This window comes from Phyllostomus hastatus, unplaced genomic scaffold (assembly GCF_019186645.2).
Source record: "Phyllostomus hastatus isolate PE091 unplaced genomic scaffold, TTU_PhHast_1.1 phas_scaffold_182, whole genome shotgun sequence".
Taxonomy (NCBI): Eukaryota; Metazoa; Chordata; class Mammalia; order Chiroptera; family Phyllostomidae; genus Phyllostomus; species Phyllostomus hastatus.
The window spans coordinates 25,711,729-25,730,920 of NW_025334013.1; the positions used below are offsets into that span (position 1 = coordinate 25,711,729).

At 42.4% G+C, this 19,192-nt stretch overlaps 1 protein-coding gene across 3 annotated transcripts; it reads left to right on the plus strand.

Annotated features, from left to right (window-relative positions):
* Positions 1–1,976: 1,976 nt before the first annotated feature.
* On the plus strand, positions 1,977–11,142 carry NDUFS5 (NADH:ubiquinone oxidoreductase subunit S5). Of its 3 annotated transcripts, none has more exons than XM_045859220.1 (3): positions 1,977–2,089; positions 4,892–5,120; positions 10,920–11,142. In XM_045859220.1, the coding sequence occupies exons 1-3, from the start codon at positions 2,087–2,089 to the stop codon at positions 10,955–10,957; spliced, it is 270 nt and encodes an 89-aa protein (XP_045715176.1). In that variant the 5' UTR covers positions 1,977–2,086; the 3' UTR covers positions 10,958–11,142. The 3 variants fall into 3 exon arrangements, with proteins under 3 accessions (XP_045715176.1, XP_045715175.1, XP_045715174.1); XM_045859219.1 differs by having other exon boundaries at positions 2,041–2,089; positions 4,888–5,120; XM_045859218.1 differs by lacking the exon at positions 1,977–2,089 and adding an exon at positions 6,949–7,166 and having other exon boundaries at positions 4,963–5,120.
* Positions 11,143–19,192: the final 8,050 nt, after the last annotated feature.

Consider the following 19,192-nt stretch of genomic DNA (forward strand, 5'->3'; position numbering starts at 1 on the left):
TTTGATGAAAACCGAATGGTAATGATAGAGTGTATAGTGGTTCCTGGGTACTTGTTGGCTTCAGAACTCATCAAACCTGGTACTCGTCTTATTTTGACCAGAAAAAATGTGTCAGCACCCAGCGCTTGCTCGCCACTCGTCAGAATGAAAGAGTACCAAGGTACCACTGTAACTAGATGCCTAATTGGATTGTAAGGAAGACCTTTCTGAGGAAGTGTGCTACCTACACAATACTTTGTTTTAGCACCTCATTTTACACCTCTCCAAAGCTATCTGATGCATTTATGTGTCTTTATGATAAACTCTTCCACTATATTGAACTCTTAGTAGCACCTTGATAATAATCTCGCTCTCTGTTCTTGGTTCCTAAGTGAATTATGTGGCTGTTCCTCTTCTTTTCTAGTCATCAGTGCACTACCTGCAATTCTTTTCCTTAACTGTCAAATCAAGTAATTTTCAGCCTTCTGCAGGTTGTCCCTCTGCAGCCAGGGTAAGAAAGACACAGTTCTTACCCCAGAGAAGCTTCACGGCCCATGTCAGAAATGTGATGAAACTTGCTGTGGTAAGTGTTCCGTGCATCCGGAGAGAAAGCAGGGCATTTCCTAAAGAAGGCTATTCAGCTGTGCTGGCAGGTTCCCACCAGGTAGTTTAATTGCCCCGATTGGTATTTAGGAAAGCTCACTCACTAATAAAGCTATATTTGTCTATAAAACTAGGCTCCAGTGTGTTAATTTATCATGAGAAATATGCTAGGTGCAGTAGGCTGCCCCATTTGGTCTTAACAGTGTGTTTTCTTCATGTAATCATACTATGTGGGAAGCCTAATTAAACTCAAGAGGCAGCACCACTGATCAGAATGAGGGGACTTAATTCTAGGGATGGAGTGTTTACCAACATCTAGTTACCTCCACAGCCGTGCACCTGACACAGCCTTCCTCTTCCGCTTGCTTCAGTGATTCCTGGTCTTGCAGCATCTTCAACTTGATATTTTCTCCACCCCCAAATGGCACTTTTTTTTTTTTTGGTTTAAAAGGTCACATTGGTTTCCATTACAGCCCAGGCCTTGGGACGCATTACTTTCTCTTTCAGATTACTTTGCTTATTGGCTTTGTTAACTGTTTTACAGCTCCCTGCTTGGGGCTGAGGGTGGGGGAAGATTCCAAACACTGTCTTCCCCAGGTCTGCTGGGATCCGAAGCCAGCTACCCAGTTTATTCAAATACTTGTGGCAGTGGTATAAGACAGTCCTCGCGTTCCCAATGTGGTAAAATTTAGCAGCTAAATTGTAGATGGGCTATCTGTAGAGGAGTAGTGTTAGTGCTTTTCTCGGGTTATGACTGAGTAAGAGGTGTATAAACATGAGGAAAGCCTGCAGGTAAAGGACAGAAGTCCTGTGAGTGGAGACTTAACAGCGACTTCATGTTCGGCCTGCGTTCATGCAGCAGTTGAAGCTGGTTTTCAGAGGTGTGGGAATGGGCACCTTCCATTAAGTCACCGGGCCATCTTTTATGCCTTGAAGATAGGAACAAGGCTGTGCTCGGGAAGAACAGATTGCCGCGGTGAACGCCTAGTCCAGTTCCACCCGGTCTGCGAGCCTCGGTTTCCGAACACAAAATGGAAGAGGCAACAGCTCAGGCTTGCCTCTCTGCGCATAAAATCCTTTAATTTTGTTGAAAAATCACACTTTCACGAAGCAATGGATCCACAAATCAAGGCAATGAAAAGGTCAATGCTGGGGGCGGTGGTTATGAGTAGAAGGGAAAGACTTGGAGCCGCTGACATTGAGAGTTACATCACTTGTGATGTAAGCACAACATGCCCAATCTCAGCGGCCCGTGGTCACTGTAGCAACGGCGCAGGCTCAGTTCTGAGGTGGGATTTCTGGGCATTGTAGTTTTCCAGTATTTCTGGAGTAGAGGAAGACTGGTCCCCGCCATCTTTCACACGGTGCTGACACGGTGTATGCAAGGCCCCGGGGGAGCGGGTGGTGGTATCAACAGTTAACAATATAGTAGAAGCTTACAGGACTGCCGGGACCTCAAGAAAGGCCTAGAAAATGCCTGAGGAATCCAGGAACCCTTCAGAAAATGGTGCGATATACAATCTGAACCGATTAGGCATTCGCCTGGGAGACTGGGGAGGTGGCTGTGAGCGGTGGGATCATTAAAAGCAGAACCCGTCCCTGCAGTTTGGAAGCTTGGGAGCTCTTCTGGATGGCTGAGAACACAAGGAGGTTGAGTAGGGGCTGGTAAGCCATGGTATCTGAGGACTTAGAAATGGGAACAGACCGGACCTTGCAGGGTCTTGAATGCCAAAGTCAAGCTTTGGACCTTTTCTGGAATACACTGACGCCTCAAACATAGTCCCTGCAGTATGAATGATAACCTTCTTTGTGTTCTCTCGTTTACTTCACCCTTCTGTTTTATCACTTGCCGTAGCACTGACTGTTCATCCCCAGAGCTCAACAGGACTGTGGCATGTGGTAAAAGCTCAGAAGTGTTTTTTGAATGATCGGATATGAGTTTTAGAAAAACAACCCAAACAGTAAGCCTAAGAAGGGAGCAAGGCTAGATGTAAAGAGACTTCATAGTTCAAAGTAAACGGCTTTCCCCACCTTCAATTCTCCCTCCACCCAAGGGTTAAAATTAAGCAGCACAAAGGCCATTTCCAATGTAGGTTTCATTTGACCAGCTCTTTTAAAAAAACTAGTTGTTTCACATTTTAAAAGTGGGAGGTTTCATGTTTAAACAATAACAAAAGATGTCTGGCTTCTCTTGAAAAATAGGAGGATTTGGCAATTTGAGGCCCTGATTCTCTCAACAGTAATAGGATGGAGCTGAGTAGCCGCTGCTGCCTTTAGACAGGACAGACATAGGCCCCTCCAGTTTGTCTCACTCCCCACCACTCCTCCCATTAGTCACGTTGAGGCCAAGTACCAGCTGCCATTTATCATGGTGTGCTCCTTTTCATTTCCTTAGAGTGAACTCTGTTTGGCCTTGGAGGTATCTGAATTGGCCATCTGAATACAATGAAATTAGTATTTGAGGAAGATCAGTCAGTGAAAAAGACTGAAGAGAGGAGCTGAGAGGCAGAAAGGAAGAATTGGAAACCTGTGGAAGGAATATTTGAGAGAACTTGGGCCGTAATGAGATAGTGGGCGAAAGATAAGGAAAAGGCAAATTACAACTTCAGAGTCTCCTGCCTGAGTGGCCAGGAAGGGTATATCTCCAACACAAACCAAAAAATGGGAGAAGTGCAAAAGGGTGGTAGCTCAATACCTAGCTATCTCTAGTGTTCTGTGGGAAAGGGCCATGAGTTAACAATCCCATAAGCCCCCAGTATTCTGCTGGACATGCATTTAGGTGCTCAGGAAACTCCAGTTGATTTGAAACTCATCTGATTGGGGGAAGGGAGACTTGGAACGCTTCAGTAAAACCAGTAAATTGTGGGACCTTAGGAATTCTCTCTCCAGAGTGGGTGACCCTGGGGCTTAGGGGTATTTAACTCCTTTTGGGGAAAAGATCAATGCCAAAGTCCTGAAGTAAACCAGGAATCTGGCATGCAAAAATAGAAATGAGGTTGAAGCGGCATCATTCCTGGGGAAAGGATTAAGAAATCAGACTGGATGGATGGCAGGACTTTTCCTGGAATACACTGAAATAAGCTCTTGGTTGGAGCATCAGGCAGGGGATTTCGGACAGTGAGGCTGGGAAAGTTGGAAGGCTGGACTGTCTTAAACATTTTTGAAAGCAGGTCACTTTTTTTTTTAATTTTAATCATTGTTCAAATACAGTTTTCTCCTTTTTACTCCCAATCCAGTCCCCCCTCCCACCCTCCCCACTTCCCTCCCATTACCACCCTCCCCTTAGTCTATGACCATGTGTCTTTTAAGTTTGTTCCTGTGAACCCTTTCCACTGACCCCTTAAATTCCCTCTTCTCTCCCCTCCGGTCACCATCAGCCTGTCCTCTATTTCAGTGTCTTTGGTTATATTTTGCTTGTTTCTTTGTTTTGTTATTTAGGTTCCTGTTAAAGGTGAGATCATATGGTATTCGTCTTTCACTGCCTGGCTTGTTTCGCTTAGCATAATGTTTTCCAGCTCCATCCATGCTGTTGCAAAGGGTAGAAGCTCCTTGAAAGCAGGTCACTTAAAAGAAAAATAAAATGTCAGCCCATTCCCCAAATAAATATTTATTTACAAGTTATTTTTATGTAGCACTGCAGTGTTTACACCCTTTATAAACATGTGCACACACCCACACAAACAGAAATTTTAAAAAGATTAAACGGAAGTATTCTCGTATTTCCTTCCCACGCCCCCAATGTATCCTATCACACACACCCTGTGGCACCCATATATACACCACTTCGGAGGCTCTGCTATAGTTAAAGGGAGCCACTAGAAGTTCTCCAAGACAGAGGACAGCAGTCGTCGTCAACTTTCCCGAATCCGCAAACTTTAGAAACTGGGACAAAGAACTGCGGTTGCTTTAGGAAGCTTTTCACATTCCGGGAACAGCCTAAGAGCTTTAACACATAATTTATTTAATCCCCAAAGCAACCTTACGCTGTAGGTACTATTATTTTCTTTTAAGGTAATATTTTAATCTTAATTTGAGGAAACGGGGGTTAAGTGAGGTTAAGAAACTCTCCAGGGTCACAGCGAAATGACGGAGCCAGAATTTGAACCCATCTAGTGAGTCCACAGTTCTTTAGCTTAACCACCCTACTGGAGTGGCAGGGGGGCCACTCTATTTTTCTTTCATGTGGCCTTGGTCAAGTCCTTCACGAATCAAAGCTGTTGTGGGAGTGCTTGACAGAGTGCCGAACGCAGCAGGAACTCACTACCCGCTGCGCCGTCTCTAATGCGACTTTCTACTACGGGAAAGTCAGCTTACCCACGGTCAGTATCTCCAGAGGGCAAAGAACACAGCCGCGCATGCGCAGATCAACAGGTTTGGTTCCTGCGGTTTCCGGAGAGAGGCGGCGGAAGAAGGGTCCACTCTCGGCGTCGCGCTGCAAGCGTCGCGCTGGTTGCTGTCCTTTGCGGCAGGTCTCCGCGTCTCCTGCATATCGTCCACTACCCAGGCCAGCAAACGGACAAGGGCACCGCGGCAGGACGGTAGGTCCTGCGTGTCTGCGGTGTGTTGGGGGAGGCGGGGGCGCGCAATTTAAGCCGGAAGAACTTATTCCGAGGTTTTTAAAAACAAATTTCACCTTGGCTTGCTGGGTGTCCGCTCTCTATGTCCCGAACCCTGGGCGCGTTTTTGGCTTTCCCAAATCCTCTCACCCACACAGCCAACGTCAGCGAAGCCTGTAGACTGCGCCTTTCTCGGTTCTTACAAACTGAGATTTTTGTAGACTGTTGTTTTGCCCTTCGAATCCTTAACCTGAAACCCACGCTCCTTTTCTCGGCTTTCAAGGCCCTGTGTGATTGCGGCTCTGCTCACCACTTCGGCTCATTTTGTTCTTCCCGATATGCACTCTACGTGCCAGCTACGTCTGGGTCCTCAGTGTCCCCCAAACATTTCCATTAACTGGTGCTGTGCCCTACTGAAATACTCTGCCCACTGGCCTTCCCTTGGCAAACTCAGCCTATCCTAAAAGGCATTTTCAAGTCTTCTGAGCAGAACTGGGGCTTCCTCTCCTGAGCTCTTAAACCCTGTTGTGTTTTTTCCTTTGCGTTCCAAATTCTGTGTGTTTGTATTCTGGTACTTAGGTTGCAGCTGCTTGCCCCCCCGCACCCCCCCCACCCCCCACCCCCCCCACCCCCCCCACCCCCCCCACCCCCCACCCCCCCACCCCCCACCCCCCCACCCCCCACCCCAACCCATTCCAGTGCCTGGAACGTTATTATTCAGTAAATGACCTAAAGAATTGTTATGAAATTTTAAAATTAAATTCACCTGTGTATCTACCATTCGTACATAACCATTGCCTTGTGTGTTTGCCTTTCAGTCTTCTTTTGCAGTTTTGTTCTCATTATTGTAGTACTTTTATTTATTTGACATTAAAATGTACGTCCCATGTATATTATCCCCTCTCCCCCAGAATATCTATCATATTCTAAGTAGGTACTAGATTTAATTATCTGTTTCAGTTGTTTAAAATTAGTCTTTTTAAAAATAAATTATTACTGAATCCCTATATGGTCTCTGCCCTTGCCGCATTCATTGTTCAGTACGGGAGACAGTTGAGTAAATGGTCCATTACGGTGGTGGTGCCATGCACAGTGCTCCGGCGGGAAGTTCAGAATGATGTGCTCTCCTAAAGGAGGAATTGCCAGTGTCAGGATGGCTTCTCAGCGGAGGTGTTATCTAAGTTGATATGGATAGAAATATGTAAAGAAATCAGCCCTGGCTGGCGTAGCTCAGTGGATTGAGCGCGGGCTGGGAACCAAAGTGTCCCAGGTTCGATTCCCAGCCAGGGTACATTCCTGGGTTGCAGGCCATAACCCCCAGCAACCGCACATTGATGTTTCTCTCTCTCTCTCTCTCTCTCTCTCCCTCTCTCCCTCCCTTCCCTCTCTAAAATAAATAAATAAAAAAAAATCTAAAAAAAAAAAAAGAAATATGTAAAGAAATCTCCCTGTGCTTATGCTTTTTTGTTCTTTTCAGTTATTCAGATCTGTCTCAAAAAATTGGGATTAAGTCAAAACATAAACACTCTTTTTGACTTTTGATAAAAATGATTTTATCAGTATAGAAAGGATTTTTGTATACGTTGTTTTTTAGTTCTAGTTCTCTTTTCTGTGGGTTTTGTGAAAGCATGGCAATTGTTCATCTACTGTAAACTGGGAGAATCTAATGAAAATATTTGGTGAGAAGAAATTGGGAGAATAGTGTAAAATGGCTTTCTAGAGGGCTATTTATCATAATCTCATTTTCCTTAGAAATTTCTTACTTGATTGTACTTTTATGACATTATATATTTTTTATCTTCTGTTTCAGTCATGCCTTTCTTTGATATACAGAAAAGGTTGGGCATTGACCTAGACCGCTGGATGACAATCCAGAGTGCTGAGCAACCGCACAGGATTCCGTCTCGGTGCCATGCTTTTGAAAAAGAATGGATAGAATGTGCACATGGAATTGGCACTATCCGCGCAGAGAAAGAGTGCAAGCTAGAATATGAAGATTTTGTAGAATGTATGCTTCGGCAGAAAACGGTGAGGAGGTGATGGAGGTGGGAGCTGAGTTACTTCCTTATTTCTTTGAGGCTGTTTTTCAGTGTTTTAAATTGGTCATTGAGCAGTGACTTGCCCAATGTGAATTGGCAAGGCTTTTGTGGTGAAACACCTCTATTTAGGTACCGTGTCAAGGAAGTTAAATGCCTTCAGATCTGAGGAGGACCTCTTGTTCCTCCATGTTCTTCCTCATCTTCCTCACAGATTTCTCTTAGTCCTCTACCTTGCTATAGCCATCAGATTATAAATTACATGTGTGTCTTTTTCTTTTTTTGTAGTAGATTATAAAGCAAAGAATATCAACCCATCTTGAATGGTTGTCTGTGAAAATCTTTGGGTAAAAATCATTGGGGAAGCCCTGGCTGGTGTAGTTCAGTGGATTGAGCGTGGGCTGCGAACCAAAGTGTCACAGGTTCGATTCCCAGTCAGGGTACATGCCTGGGTTGCAGGCCATGACCCCCAGCAGCCGCACATTGATGTTTCTCTCTCTCTCTCTCTCTTTCTCCCTCCCTTCCCTCTCTAAAAATAAATAAATAAAATCTTTAAAAAAATCATTGGGGAAGATGTTAAAACCCTGCAAGTCTATTACTTTGACTCAGATAAAACAGCCTCTGATTCCTTGCTACTCTAGGGCAGATGCAGGTGTTAATGAGATTGCTTTAGGTGAGCCTAACCAGAAATGCAGGGGCTGGAAAGGGTGTTAGCACATGGTGTCTCTTTCCTGAAGAGTTGAGAGCAAGTTACCTGACATATAGGGTAATCTTTTCCTCAGAGAAGAAATCTTGGGGTGTCGGCTGTTATTTTGCCTATTTCTGTGCTCCAGATGTAATAATTTCTTGTAGTCCAGGGAGACAGTTTAGATTTTCAGTAAAATTTATTACAAAGTTATTTGTATCAAAATTTAATTTTTTTTCAAGATTTTATTTATTTTTAGAGAGAGGGGAAGGGAAGGAGAAAGGGAGAGAAACATTGGTGTGAGAGAGAAACACTGATCAGTTGCCTCTTGTAAGTGCCCCAACCTGGGATTGAACCCAAAACCCAGGCATTTGGCCTTACCAGGAATGGAACCAGTGACTTTGTGGGATGACACCCAGCCAGCTGAGCCATACCAGTCAGGGCCTGTATCAAAATTTAAAATTTCTTTTAATATCTACTGTTAGCATTTGGTTGAAGTGAAGCCAAACTTGGAAGAAATGAGAGTGTATAAAGTCATAATTTTGGATTAATCTCTGCAGGGATATCAGTCATTAAGTGAGTAATAGCATAGTGTAGTGTATATTATAGGACAGTGAGTACGCTGTGTTTGGCCACCTACCAGCTAGTTAGTTCACAACATGACTTAACATCTCTTTTTGTGGGCCCATTATTCTGTGCTCAGATTAAAACTTGGCTCTTCTAGCCCTAGCTGGTGTGACCCAGTGGATGGAGCACCAGCCTGTGAACCAAAGGGTTGCAGGTTCAATTCCCAGTCAGGGCACATGCCAGGGTTGCTGGCCAGGTCCCCAGTAGGGGGTGTGTGAGAGGCAACCACACATTGGTGTTTCTCTCTTTCTCTCTCCCTTCCCCTCTGTTTAAAAATAAATAAAGTCTTAAAAAACAACTTTTGCTCATAATAAAAAATTTACACCAAGAAGAAGCAGTGTGGTGAGGTGGAAAGAACATTGGATTGAGAGAAGAGCTGGGTTTTGATCTGATTCTGCCACCACTAATTTCGTGAGTTCAGGCAAGTCACTTCTTTGTCTTGATTTCCTTATCTGGAAATATTAAAGAGTTGGCCCAAGGTCACTTCCTCATCCCTCTAATTTATGAATAGATATGTTGCTGTTTTAGAGGTCACCCTAAGTGACTAGATACTGCCCCCGAGGCAAAGAATCTAGTGATTCAGGGAATTAGAATCAAGCACTAAGTGCCCAGTTCATACTGTATTTATTTCTCACAACAATCCTTTAAGCTGCTTTACTGTTACTTCCCCTCCGATCCAGTTAAAAACTTGAGCCAAGGAAAAATTGAGGCCATTCCCTAAGGTCATTAGCCAGTATGTGGTATAAAGGGGATTGGAATCTGGCACTGCTGGCTCCATTGCCTGTGCTTATATACACCACACTAAGTGGTGATTGCCCCTAGTTGAGAGGAAGATTTAATCTGATAGCACAGCCATGACTAGTCCTCTGTTGGGAAACTCGCAGAGCAATGTTAAGAATGCAGTCTTATAAAAACGGTTATTGTTTATGTCAGGATTTAGGATACCTAGAGTTCTACTGAAGTTATATCCTAATTCTTTAAAGTTGATGGGGTGTTTAATGGAATATACTAATTCTTTTCTTTTTATTTAAGATTTTATTTATTTATTTTTAGAGAGAGGGAAAGGGAGGGAGAATGAGAGAGAGAAACATCAATGTGCGGTTGCTGGGGGCTATGGCCTGCAACCCAGGCATGTACCCTGGCTGGGAATCGAACCTGCGACACTTTGGTTCGCAGCCCGCGCTCAATCCACTGAGCTATGCCAGCCAGGGTAAAAATTATTTATTTATTTTTTTTAATTACCTTTTAGGCCCCTTATGGTCCCCTTCCCACTTTTTGGAGGTCCCACTTTTTGTTAAATAGGGTGGTCAGAGAGGGGTTCAGCAGCAGAAGCCCTCTGAGCAGAGACTTAGAGAAAGTGAGCGAAGTAGATACGAGGGCAGAACGTGCTGCGCAGAGGAAACGACGTGTGCAGAGGTCCTGGAGCTGGGTCAGAGAGAGGGAGGGGCTGGGTGTTAAGACATAAAGTCAGAGAAGCAAGGCCTCTTATGAGGCCTCCTAAGTCATTATAAGGAAACATTCAGTTTTTTCTCTCAGAAAGATGGGAAGCCATTGAGTTTTGAGCAGACGAATAATGCAATCGTGATTAGTGAGTGTATTTTCTTGCCACAGAATCCATGTGAATTATGACACACTCACAGTCTTGTACAGCATGACATCATTTGCTGGGAATGTCCTTTCTGAGAAAAGGCAGAACTCAGGGCTCAACAGTGTCTAGTAGCTGACTGGATGTCAGGTCTTAATTTCTGTGTGGTAAAAAGAGGCCTTGCATTGGCTACTTCTGCTTGTTCGTACCCAGCCCACAGTCACCAGCAGCAGTTCTACCTTCATGCAGAGAGGTCAGGAATATGTAAACTGTGGTATAATCTCAGCTTTTACTATTTTAAAAGATTTTAGTCCTAGCTGGTGTGGCTCAGTGGGTTGAGTGCAGCCTATGAACCAAAGGTCGCTGGATCAATTCCCACTCAGGGCACATGCCTGTGTTGCGGGCCAGCTCCCCAGTTGGGGGCATGGGAGAGGCAACCGATTGATGTATCTCTTGCATATCAATGTTTCTCTCTCTCCCCTTTCCCCTCTCTCTGAAAATAAATAAGCAAATAAATAAATAAGATTTTAGTATGCATGAGTACTAAAGGTTTTGACCTGTGTGTTTTTGTTAATTGTTTTTGTAAATATCTGAATTCCTATATGTAATAGGACCATTTTAGTTACTAGTTTTCAAGGAGATATTTCTGTATATACCAGAAATTTATTTGTTAAAAGCTTGGGAAGTGCTTTCAAGTTAGTTTTTTAAAGACGGGTTTCATCTCAAAGGCCTTCTAGGATGAAAAGCTTCTGTAGTTTAAAAATGAAACCAATTTTGCTTCATTTTCTCCAGCACTCGCTTTCTGGTGCATATCTCCCCCCAGTTTAAATACTTTTTTCCTTTGACAGATGAAACGACTGAGTACCATCATGAAGCAGCGGGATAAGCTAATAAAGGAAGGGAAGTACACGCCCCCACCCCACCACTCTGGCAAGGAGGACCCGAGGCCCTGAGCAGAGCAGCTGTCGGTGCTGGAGGCTGAGTTCCATGTTTGTTCTTCTCTGCTGGGAAGTTTATATACTGACAACCTCTTTGTGACAGTGTCTAAAAATAAAAGATTGTTCCATCCTATTCTGTTTTCTCTTGGATCATACTTTTCTGTAATGAGATTGTAACCTACATTTTAAGTTTGGAAAAAATGCTTCTACCTATGCCTTAAAAACTAGCATCTAGGGAATAGTAATGAGCATTTAATGAATGCTCAATGTGTATGAGGTACTTCAAAGGTGGTGACTCATTTAAGACGTTGCAGTGTTCTTTAGTACTTCGATTCTGGTTTATTTTCCATAGAGCACAGACTTGGGCTGAGAAGGAGAGGCAGCAAAACTGGTTGTGTGTTTATCGTAAAGCCTGTGAAGTCTGTGACTTTAAGGCTAAACAGATAACAGTTTTGTATAAGCAGTACCGTTGCTTCAGCTTGCTGTCGTACATCAGTGGTGTATATATATAATACTTCTTTTTTAAAAATATTTATTTATTAGAGAGGGGAGAGAGGGAGAAAGAAAAGGAGAGAAATACTGATTGCGAGAGAAACATCGATCATCCATCAGTTGCCTCTCGCACGCCCCCAACCAGGGACCTGGCCCCAGGCATGTGCCCTGACTGGGAATCCAACTGGCGATCTCAGTTTGCAGGCCAGAGCTCAACCCACTGAGCCACGTTGGCCAGGGCTAGAAACATACTTTTAAAAGAAAAATCCGGATATATTAATAGAAGGGAAGGTATGAATGTTATAAAATTAATATGTGTTGGGAATATATAATAAATGGAATCTCAGATACCCTGTAGCATTTTTTCCCAACTTTGTTTTATGATGGTAAAATTTACATAACAAAACTTACCACCTTAGCCATATTTAAGTGTCCGGTTCCCTGGCATTAAATACATTGACGTTGTGCAGCCATACCCACCACCCATCTCCAGAACTCCCCCAGCTTGGAAAACTGAAGCAGTACCCATTAAACAGCTACTTCCCTGGCAATAACTATTCCACTTTCTGTCTCTATGATTTGGACAACTCTAAGTACCGTACCTCGTATCAGTGGATCATACAGTGTTTCTCTCTTTGTGACTGGCTTATTTCACTTAGCATAATGTCCTCAAGTTTCTGGAACACATCAAGGCTGAACAGTATCTATGTACTGCATCTTGCTTATCCATTCATCTGTTGATGGGCACTTGGGTTGCTTCCATGTTTTAGCTATTGTGAATGCTGCTGCATGAGTATGGGTGTACAGACATCTCCTCGAGACACCACTTGTACTTCTTTTGAGTATATGCCCAGAAGTGGATTTGCCTGATAAAAAGGTAATTGTAAGCCCTGGCTGGTGTAGCTCAGTGGATTGAGCGTAGGCTGCGAACCAAAGTGTCGCAGGTTCAATTCCCAGTCAGGCCACCTACCTGGGTGCAGGCCATGGCCCCCAGCAACTGCACATTGATGTTTCTCTCTCTCCCTCCCTTCCATCTCTAAAAATAAATAAATAAAATCTTTAGAAACAAAAGGTAATTGTGATTCTAACTTTTTTGAGGAACTGCTGTACTGTTTGCACTGTGGCTATACCATTATACATTCCCACCAATAGTGCAAAACTCCCAATTTCCTCACCAACTAATTGTGTGGGTTCTTTTTTAGTAGTAGCCATTTAAAGGAAGTGAGGTGTGTCATAGTTTTGACTTGCATATCTCTAATGATTAGTGATGTTGCATCTTTTCATCTGTTATTGGCCATTTGTGTAGTTTGGATAAATGTCTATTCAAGGTTTTTGCCCATTTTTTAAAAAGATGTTATTTATTTATTTATTTATTTTTTAGACAGAAGGGAAGGGAGGGAGGGAGAGGAAGAGAAACCAATCAGTTGCCTCTTGCATGCCCCCAACCAGGGGCCTGGCCTGCAGACCAGGCATGTGCCCTGACAGGGAATAGAACCGGTGACCTTTCAGTTTGTGGGAACCGCACCAGTCAGGGTTCTGTGCCCATTTTTGAATCAAGTGTAGTTGTTGAGTTTTAGGAATTCTCTATATATTTGGAATACTGATTCCTTATCAGAGTCATGTTTTGGTCAACAATGATGTATAGGACAATGGTCCCTCCCATAAGATTATAATGGAGCTGAAAATTATTGCCCAGTGACATTGTAGCTATTATAACTCATGTTACTCTTGTGTTTGTGGTTATGCTGGTGTAAATAAACTTTGTTTCCAGTCATATAAAAGTATAGCACATATAATTATGTACACTACACAGTGCTTGGTAAGGAAGGACTATGTTATTTATGTACTTAACTATACTTTTTACCATTATTTTAGAGTGTACTTTTTCTACTTCTAAAAATAGCTTGTGCCCTGGCTGGTGTGGCTCAGGTGGTTAGAGCATCGTCCCATAACTGAATGGCTGTGGGTTCAATCCCCAGTCCAGGCACAAATTTGGTTTGGGCGGGTATGGGAAGAAACCAGTCAGTGTTTCTCTCCCTTTCTCTCTGAAATTGGTGAAGAAAGTGTCCTTGGATGAGGATAAAAATAGTGTGCTGTAAAACTGTGTGCCATGTTACATTGGTGGCATCCTCATCTCGTTTGCTGTGTCTCAATCACATCATTTTCTTTTATGCTTGATTTAATTCCATGTTTTATAGATTTAGTGTAGCCTAAGTGGACAGTATTTATAAAGTCTACAATAGTGCACAGTAATGTGAATGTGAAATTCATTCACCACTCAGAGCAACTTCCAGTCCTGTAAGCTCCACTCATGGTAAGTGCCCTGATAGGTCTATCATTATTTATCTTTTATAACATATTTTTAGTGTACATGTGTTTAGATATGTGTAAATACACAAATACCATTATGTTACAGTTGCCTACAGCATTCAGTACAGTAATGTGGTGTGCAGGCGTGTAGCCTGGGAGCAACAGTCTACACCTACACAGCCAAGGTGTGTAATAGGCTGTACCACCTAGGTTTGTGTAAGTGCCCTCTGATGTTCAAACAATGACAAAATCACCCAGTGACCCATTTCTCAGAGCTTCCCCCGTTAAGTGGTGCATGATGTATATGGTGTGTAAGTATTTTCCCCAGTCTGTGGATTGCCTTTTTACTCTGTTGATAGTGTCTTTTGATGCATAAAATTTTTAAATTTTTTATGAAATCCAATTTGTTCTTTTTACATTTATTCATTTAATTTTAGAGAGGGGAAGGGAAAGAGAAAGAGAGGGAGAGAAACATCAATGTGTGGTTGACTTTCACGTGCCCCCAACTGGGAACGTGGCCCGCAACCCAGGCATGTGCCCTGACTGGGAATCAAACCAGTGACCCTTTGGTTCGCAGGCTGGTGCTCAATCCACTGAGCTACACCAGCCAGGGTAGCTCAGTTTGTCTGCTTTTTGTTGTTGCCTTTGATGTCATATTCAGGAAATCATTGTCAGATCCAATGTTGTAAAGCTTTTGCCCTGTTTTCCAAGTTTTACAGTTTTCAGTCGTGGATCCATTTTGAGACGATTTTTTAAAATATAGTATTAGGGAAGGATACAACTTCATTCTCTTGCATGTGGATTTCCAGATTTTGAAGCACCATTTGCTGAAAACCCTTTTCCTCATTAAATAGTCTTAGCATCTTTGTTAATCATTTGGTCATATATATGAAGGTTTATTTCTGTATTTTATTGTGTTGGCCCATTGTCTGTACTGTTTTGATTACTGTGGCTTTGTAGTAAGTTGCAAAATCAGGAAGTGTGAGTCCTCCATCTTTGTTCCTTTCAGGATTATATTGGCTATTTACAGTCCCTTGAGTTTGTGTATGAATGGCTTTTCTGTTTCTGCAAAATAATTGGGATTTGGATAGGGATTGAATCAAATCTGTGGATTGCTTTGGGTCATATTGGCATCTTTATAATAAATCTATTATATAGATTTATTATGAACATGGGATAGCTTTCATTTATGTTTTCAATTTCGGCAGTGTTCTATAGTTTTCATTGTACAAGTCTTTCACCTACTTGGTTGGAATAACTTTTACTCTTTTTTTGGAGGGGCAGGAGAAATGTTTTAAATGGAATTGTTTTTGTAATTTCCTTATCAGACTTTATTGTTAGTCTTACCGCATTTTGAATCATAAATGTCAACCATAGGGCTTGAATATAAGGTTCTCCTCAAAATGAAAAGTACAGAATTGGAAATAGGGGATTTGGCATTTGAGCAGGGTCCTGCTTATTTCTTATTATAGAGCAAATCTTCAGCCAAGTAGCATTTTCTTAAAGGAATCACTAATTAATCATACGGGGAAGCCAGTTGGAGTCTTAACAGCAGGATCCTGTGCTGTGGCCTTGTGTTAGGTTGTTTTTACTGTGCTCTGTGTTCACAAACACTTCTGAATATTTTAGTCCCAATGGCTTTGAGTGCATACATATTTTTGGAAAATCAGGGGCCAATCATAAAGGTCTGCAAGGAAAGCAGAATATTAATCAAGGCTTAAAATAAGTTCATGCTCTTTTATTCAAAGGTAACTTTTATTCCTGAGCTCTGGGTTGTAGCATGAAGGGAAAGCAAATCCCCCCATTAGATTGTGTTTACTTGTTGGGAACCGCCCTACCTGGTATCAGAAGCTGTAACCCCCGCCAAGGCTAAGGCTGAGGGAACAATCTTGGACCATAAGCCACCAAGGAGACAAAAGCTTATCTTCCTGGTTTAGGATTGCTGCTTCTGCTCCTTTTACTTCATCCATAACTGGCCCCCAGTGCTTGGTCGTTTAGCCAATGACGGGTAAGATTACCCAAGGGAGGAACAACTTAAGACAGGCACGATCACGTGGGAGGCCCCCAAGGAAGGATTTTGGGGGCTACAGCAGAAGGGGATGATGGACCCCCACCCCTCGGCTTTGACAAAACCTGAGTCCTCATTGTCTGTGAGAAAATCTAATCTCTTGTCTGCCTTACTTCCCTTGTTCCACCTAATCCTGAAACAATGACAGAGGGTGGTGCAGCCCTGTGCTGGAAAGGGCAGGATCCCTGGGCAATCAGGCCTAAGAAAAAATATGTAAAATCCTGTAAAACCTGCTTTGTTTAGAATGCTCTCAATGAAATGATACGGGTCCAAGCAAGAAGTAAGTTTGTTCTTCAATAAGTAGGTTTGTTCCTCAAAAGTTTTACAGCTCTTTAGCTATCTGACCCTGACTCAAAATAGGCCCTCACAGTTCTTTGTTATCTATTGTTTGATCCTTACTTCCTGGCAATGATTAATGAGCTTTACCTGAATTCCTGTATAAACGAACCCAATAAAAGCCTGCTTGGGCGGGAGAACAGGGCACTCTCCACTAGAGAGTGGCCGTTTCATCCCTATTTCTCCACAGAACTCGGTTGTCCGTGTGTATGTTTTTCTTGTGTTTCGATGAGCCATCTGCAGCATTCCGCGGTCACTGCCAGTCGGTGTCTGAGACATTTACCTAAAGGTAAAAAACTGAGTGACAGAGAGCACTTAATTGTGTTTGTTGAGACGCATTGGTTTGATGTCTTTACAGGATATCAAATCCTCCACTCACATCAGATACCCACGAACAGCTTGGGACAAAGCAGTGCTGCCTATTGTCTTTGTATATGTGGCCAACTTTGTGCCTTAAGTGTGGATTTGTGTGCGTGTGTGTGTGTTTCAAAAGTAGGACGGCAATGTTATAAGCTAGTGAAAGCAAGCAGCCAGATCCAAGACTCCTTCTGTTCTTTAAGTAGTTTGAATAAGAACAAGCAGAGTTAGGACTTTTCGACCAACTAAATGGTATAGAATAGAACTGGGGTTGGGGACAGTAGTTTCTTTATAATTGATGATTAAACACTCAGAGAGGACAAGTTACTTCTTCAAAACAGCATCACCTTTTGCGCTCGCCCCTTCCACCCCTGCACTCTGGTAAATGGGACTCATAACCCCTCTGGCTTGTGCTTGTTAACCCTGACTGCAGCGACTCAGTACACGAGGGAGAGCACTGAATGCTTTGGCAAGTACGTTTAAATTTTTCATTTAATTTTTTGCATAGGTAATTTATGTGGTTCAAAGGTACAAAGGCTATATAATGAAAAATTATTCAGCTCCCCTCCCTAGAGGCACCCAGTGTTTTGAGTATCCTAGGTATAATCTGCTTACACACACACACACACACACACACACACACACACACACACACATATTTTTTGCCCTTTTTAAAACAAATGACAGCAAATTGTGTAGATAATTCCTGTACTTTCTTCTCTTACTGTATTTTCAAGAATGTTTCAAATCAGGCACATGATCCAATTGGGGCCAATGAATGAGACTTGGTTTAGATCCTACAAGAGAGGAGGGATGTTTCCTCTGGATCTAATGCTTGGGAGGTTCATGTTTATAGATGCTAAAGACATTTTTTATTCATTCATTCATTCGCCAAGTATTTGCTAAGCACCCATTTTACTACAAGAAGAGAAATGTAAAGATAATAGACGAAGAGGAGCAGCTAACTTGAGAGAGAGAAAAACAGCTTTGCGGTACTGTGAGCTTCTCCATCAAGACCTTCAGGAGACCAGCTCTAGCCCTGGACTTCAAGTTGTATGAGCCAAAAAATTCCCTTTTTTGTCTAAGCCAGTGTTGGTTGGGTTTGCATCACTTGCAATGAAAAGAGGCCCAACTGAATAGCAGGCACATAAAAATTTCCTCATTTTACACTGTAAGGAGACCAAGGCTTAGAAGTGTGAAGTAACCAACCTGGTGTCAAACGTCTGTAAGTACTAGAATTAGGGTCTCAATCCACACCTGGACTTTCACTTCCAACTCCATAGAAGGCCTTTGGAGACCTTTGCTAACGTGATAACGTGAAATTCACAGGAGAAACCTGGACCAAAAATTTCATAATTTTCCATGGAGCTAACCAAAAGTGGTACGTGCAGGGAAGCTCTGAACTCCAGAAAGAATTTATAGGTAACAGAACAGGTTAGCTTCCAATCCAGGGGGGGTAGGCTCCTGATGTGGGCTGGGTGGAGGCATGCCTCAGTGCAGCGATAAATGGAATTCAGCTGAGTCTAAGACAGCAGTGTGGAATGGGGGGCAGTTTGGAATCTGGACAGCAAACAAAAACAAATCACCTGGTTCAACAATTCTGCCCTCATCCCCACCGTCTCCCCCAAAATTTTACTGAGAAGATAGCAGTGGAGAAGAGGCTGATAAGCACAAATAATGTAGTTATGCACACATTCTCAGGGGTGATTACATTCTTGGACCCTGTCAGAATTGACTGCAAAGGTGAGCCCAAAATATCTAGAAGGGCAACCAATTTTTCCCCAGCACAAATTCTGACAAGATAAAAAAAGAGAGCATCCAGAAGTTTGGAGGGTGTGTTAATTACAGGTGAAATCAATCAGCCCCAACCTTCCTACTCTAAGAGGAACCTGAACAATAAGTCTCTAATAGTTACAGAAAAGAGCTTCTATTGTACTTCGGGGGAAATAAGACAAGTTTTTATACTTTATTTGCTTCTGTTCTTTTACAGAGCATAAGTATCTGGAGTATAATATCAAAATATGAGAGGGGAAAAGAAAAAATGTGACCCATAATCAAGGAAAAAAAAGTCAAGAGAACTGTTGTAAATGTAACAAAATGTTGTTTCTTTATTACTAAAGAAACAAAGGAAAATTCTAGAACTGAAAAATGCAGTGTCTGAAATAAATTCACTGAATGGGCTTGCCAGTAGATCCTACACTGTAAAAGAAAGGATCAGTGGCTATGAAGACAGATCAACAAAAATGATTAAAATTGAAGTAGAGAGAAAAGATTGGAGGAAAAACCCAGAGTATGTTATTCATGAAATGATATAAAGCAGTCTATTTATAATTGGAGTCTCAAATAGAGAAGAGAGAATAAAACATATGACTTTTGAAAACTATCTGAAAATGAAATTAAGAAAATAATTTATAGTAGCATAAAAAGAATAAGACAGGAATAAATTTAACAAAATAAGTATAAAACTAATATTCTTAAAACTACAAAACACTGGTGAAAGAAATTGAAAACAACCTAAAAAACTTGAAAGACACCCGTGTTTGTATATCGAAGACAATATTGTTAGGATGGCAGTACTTCCCAAATTGATCTATAGCTTCGATCTAATCCCTGTCAGGAT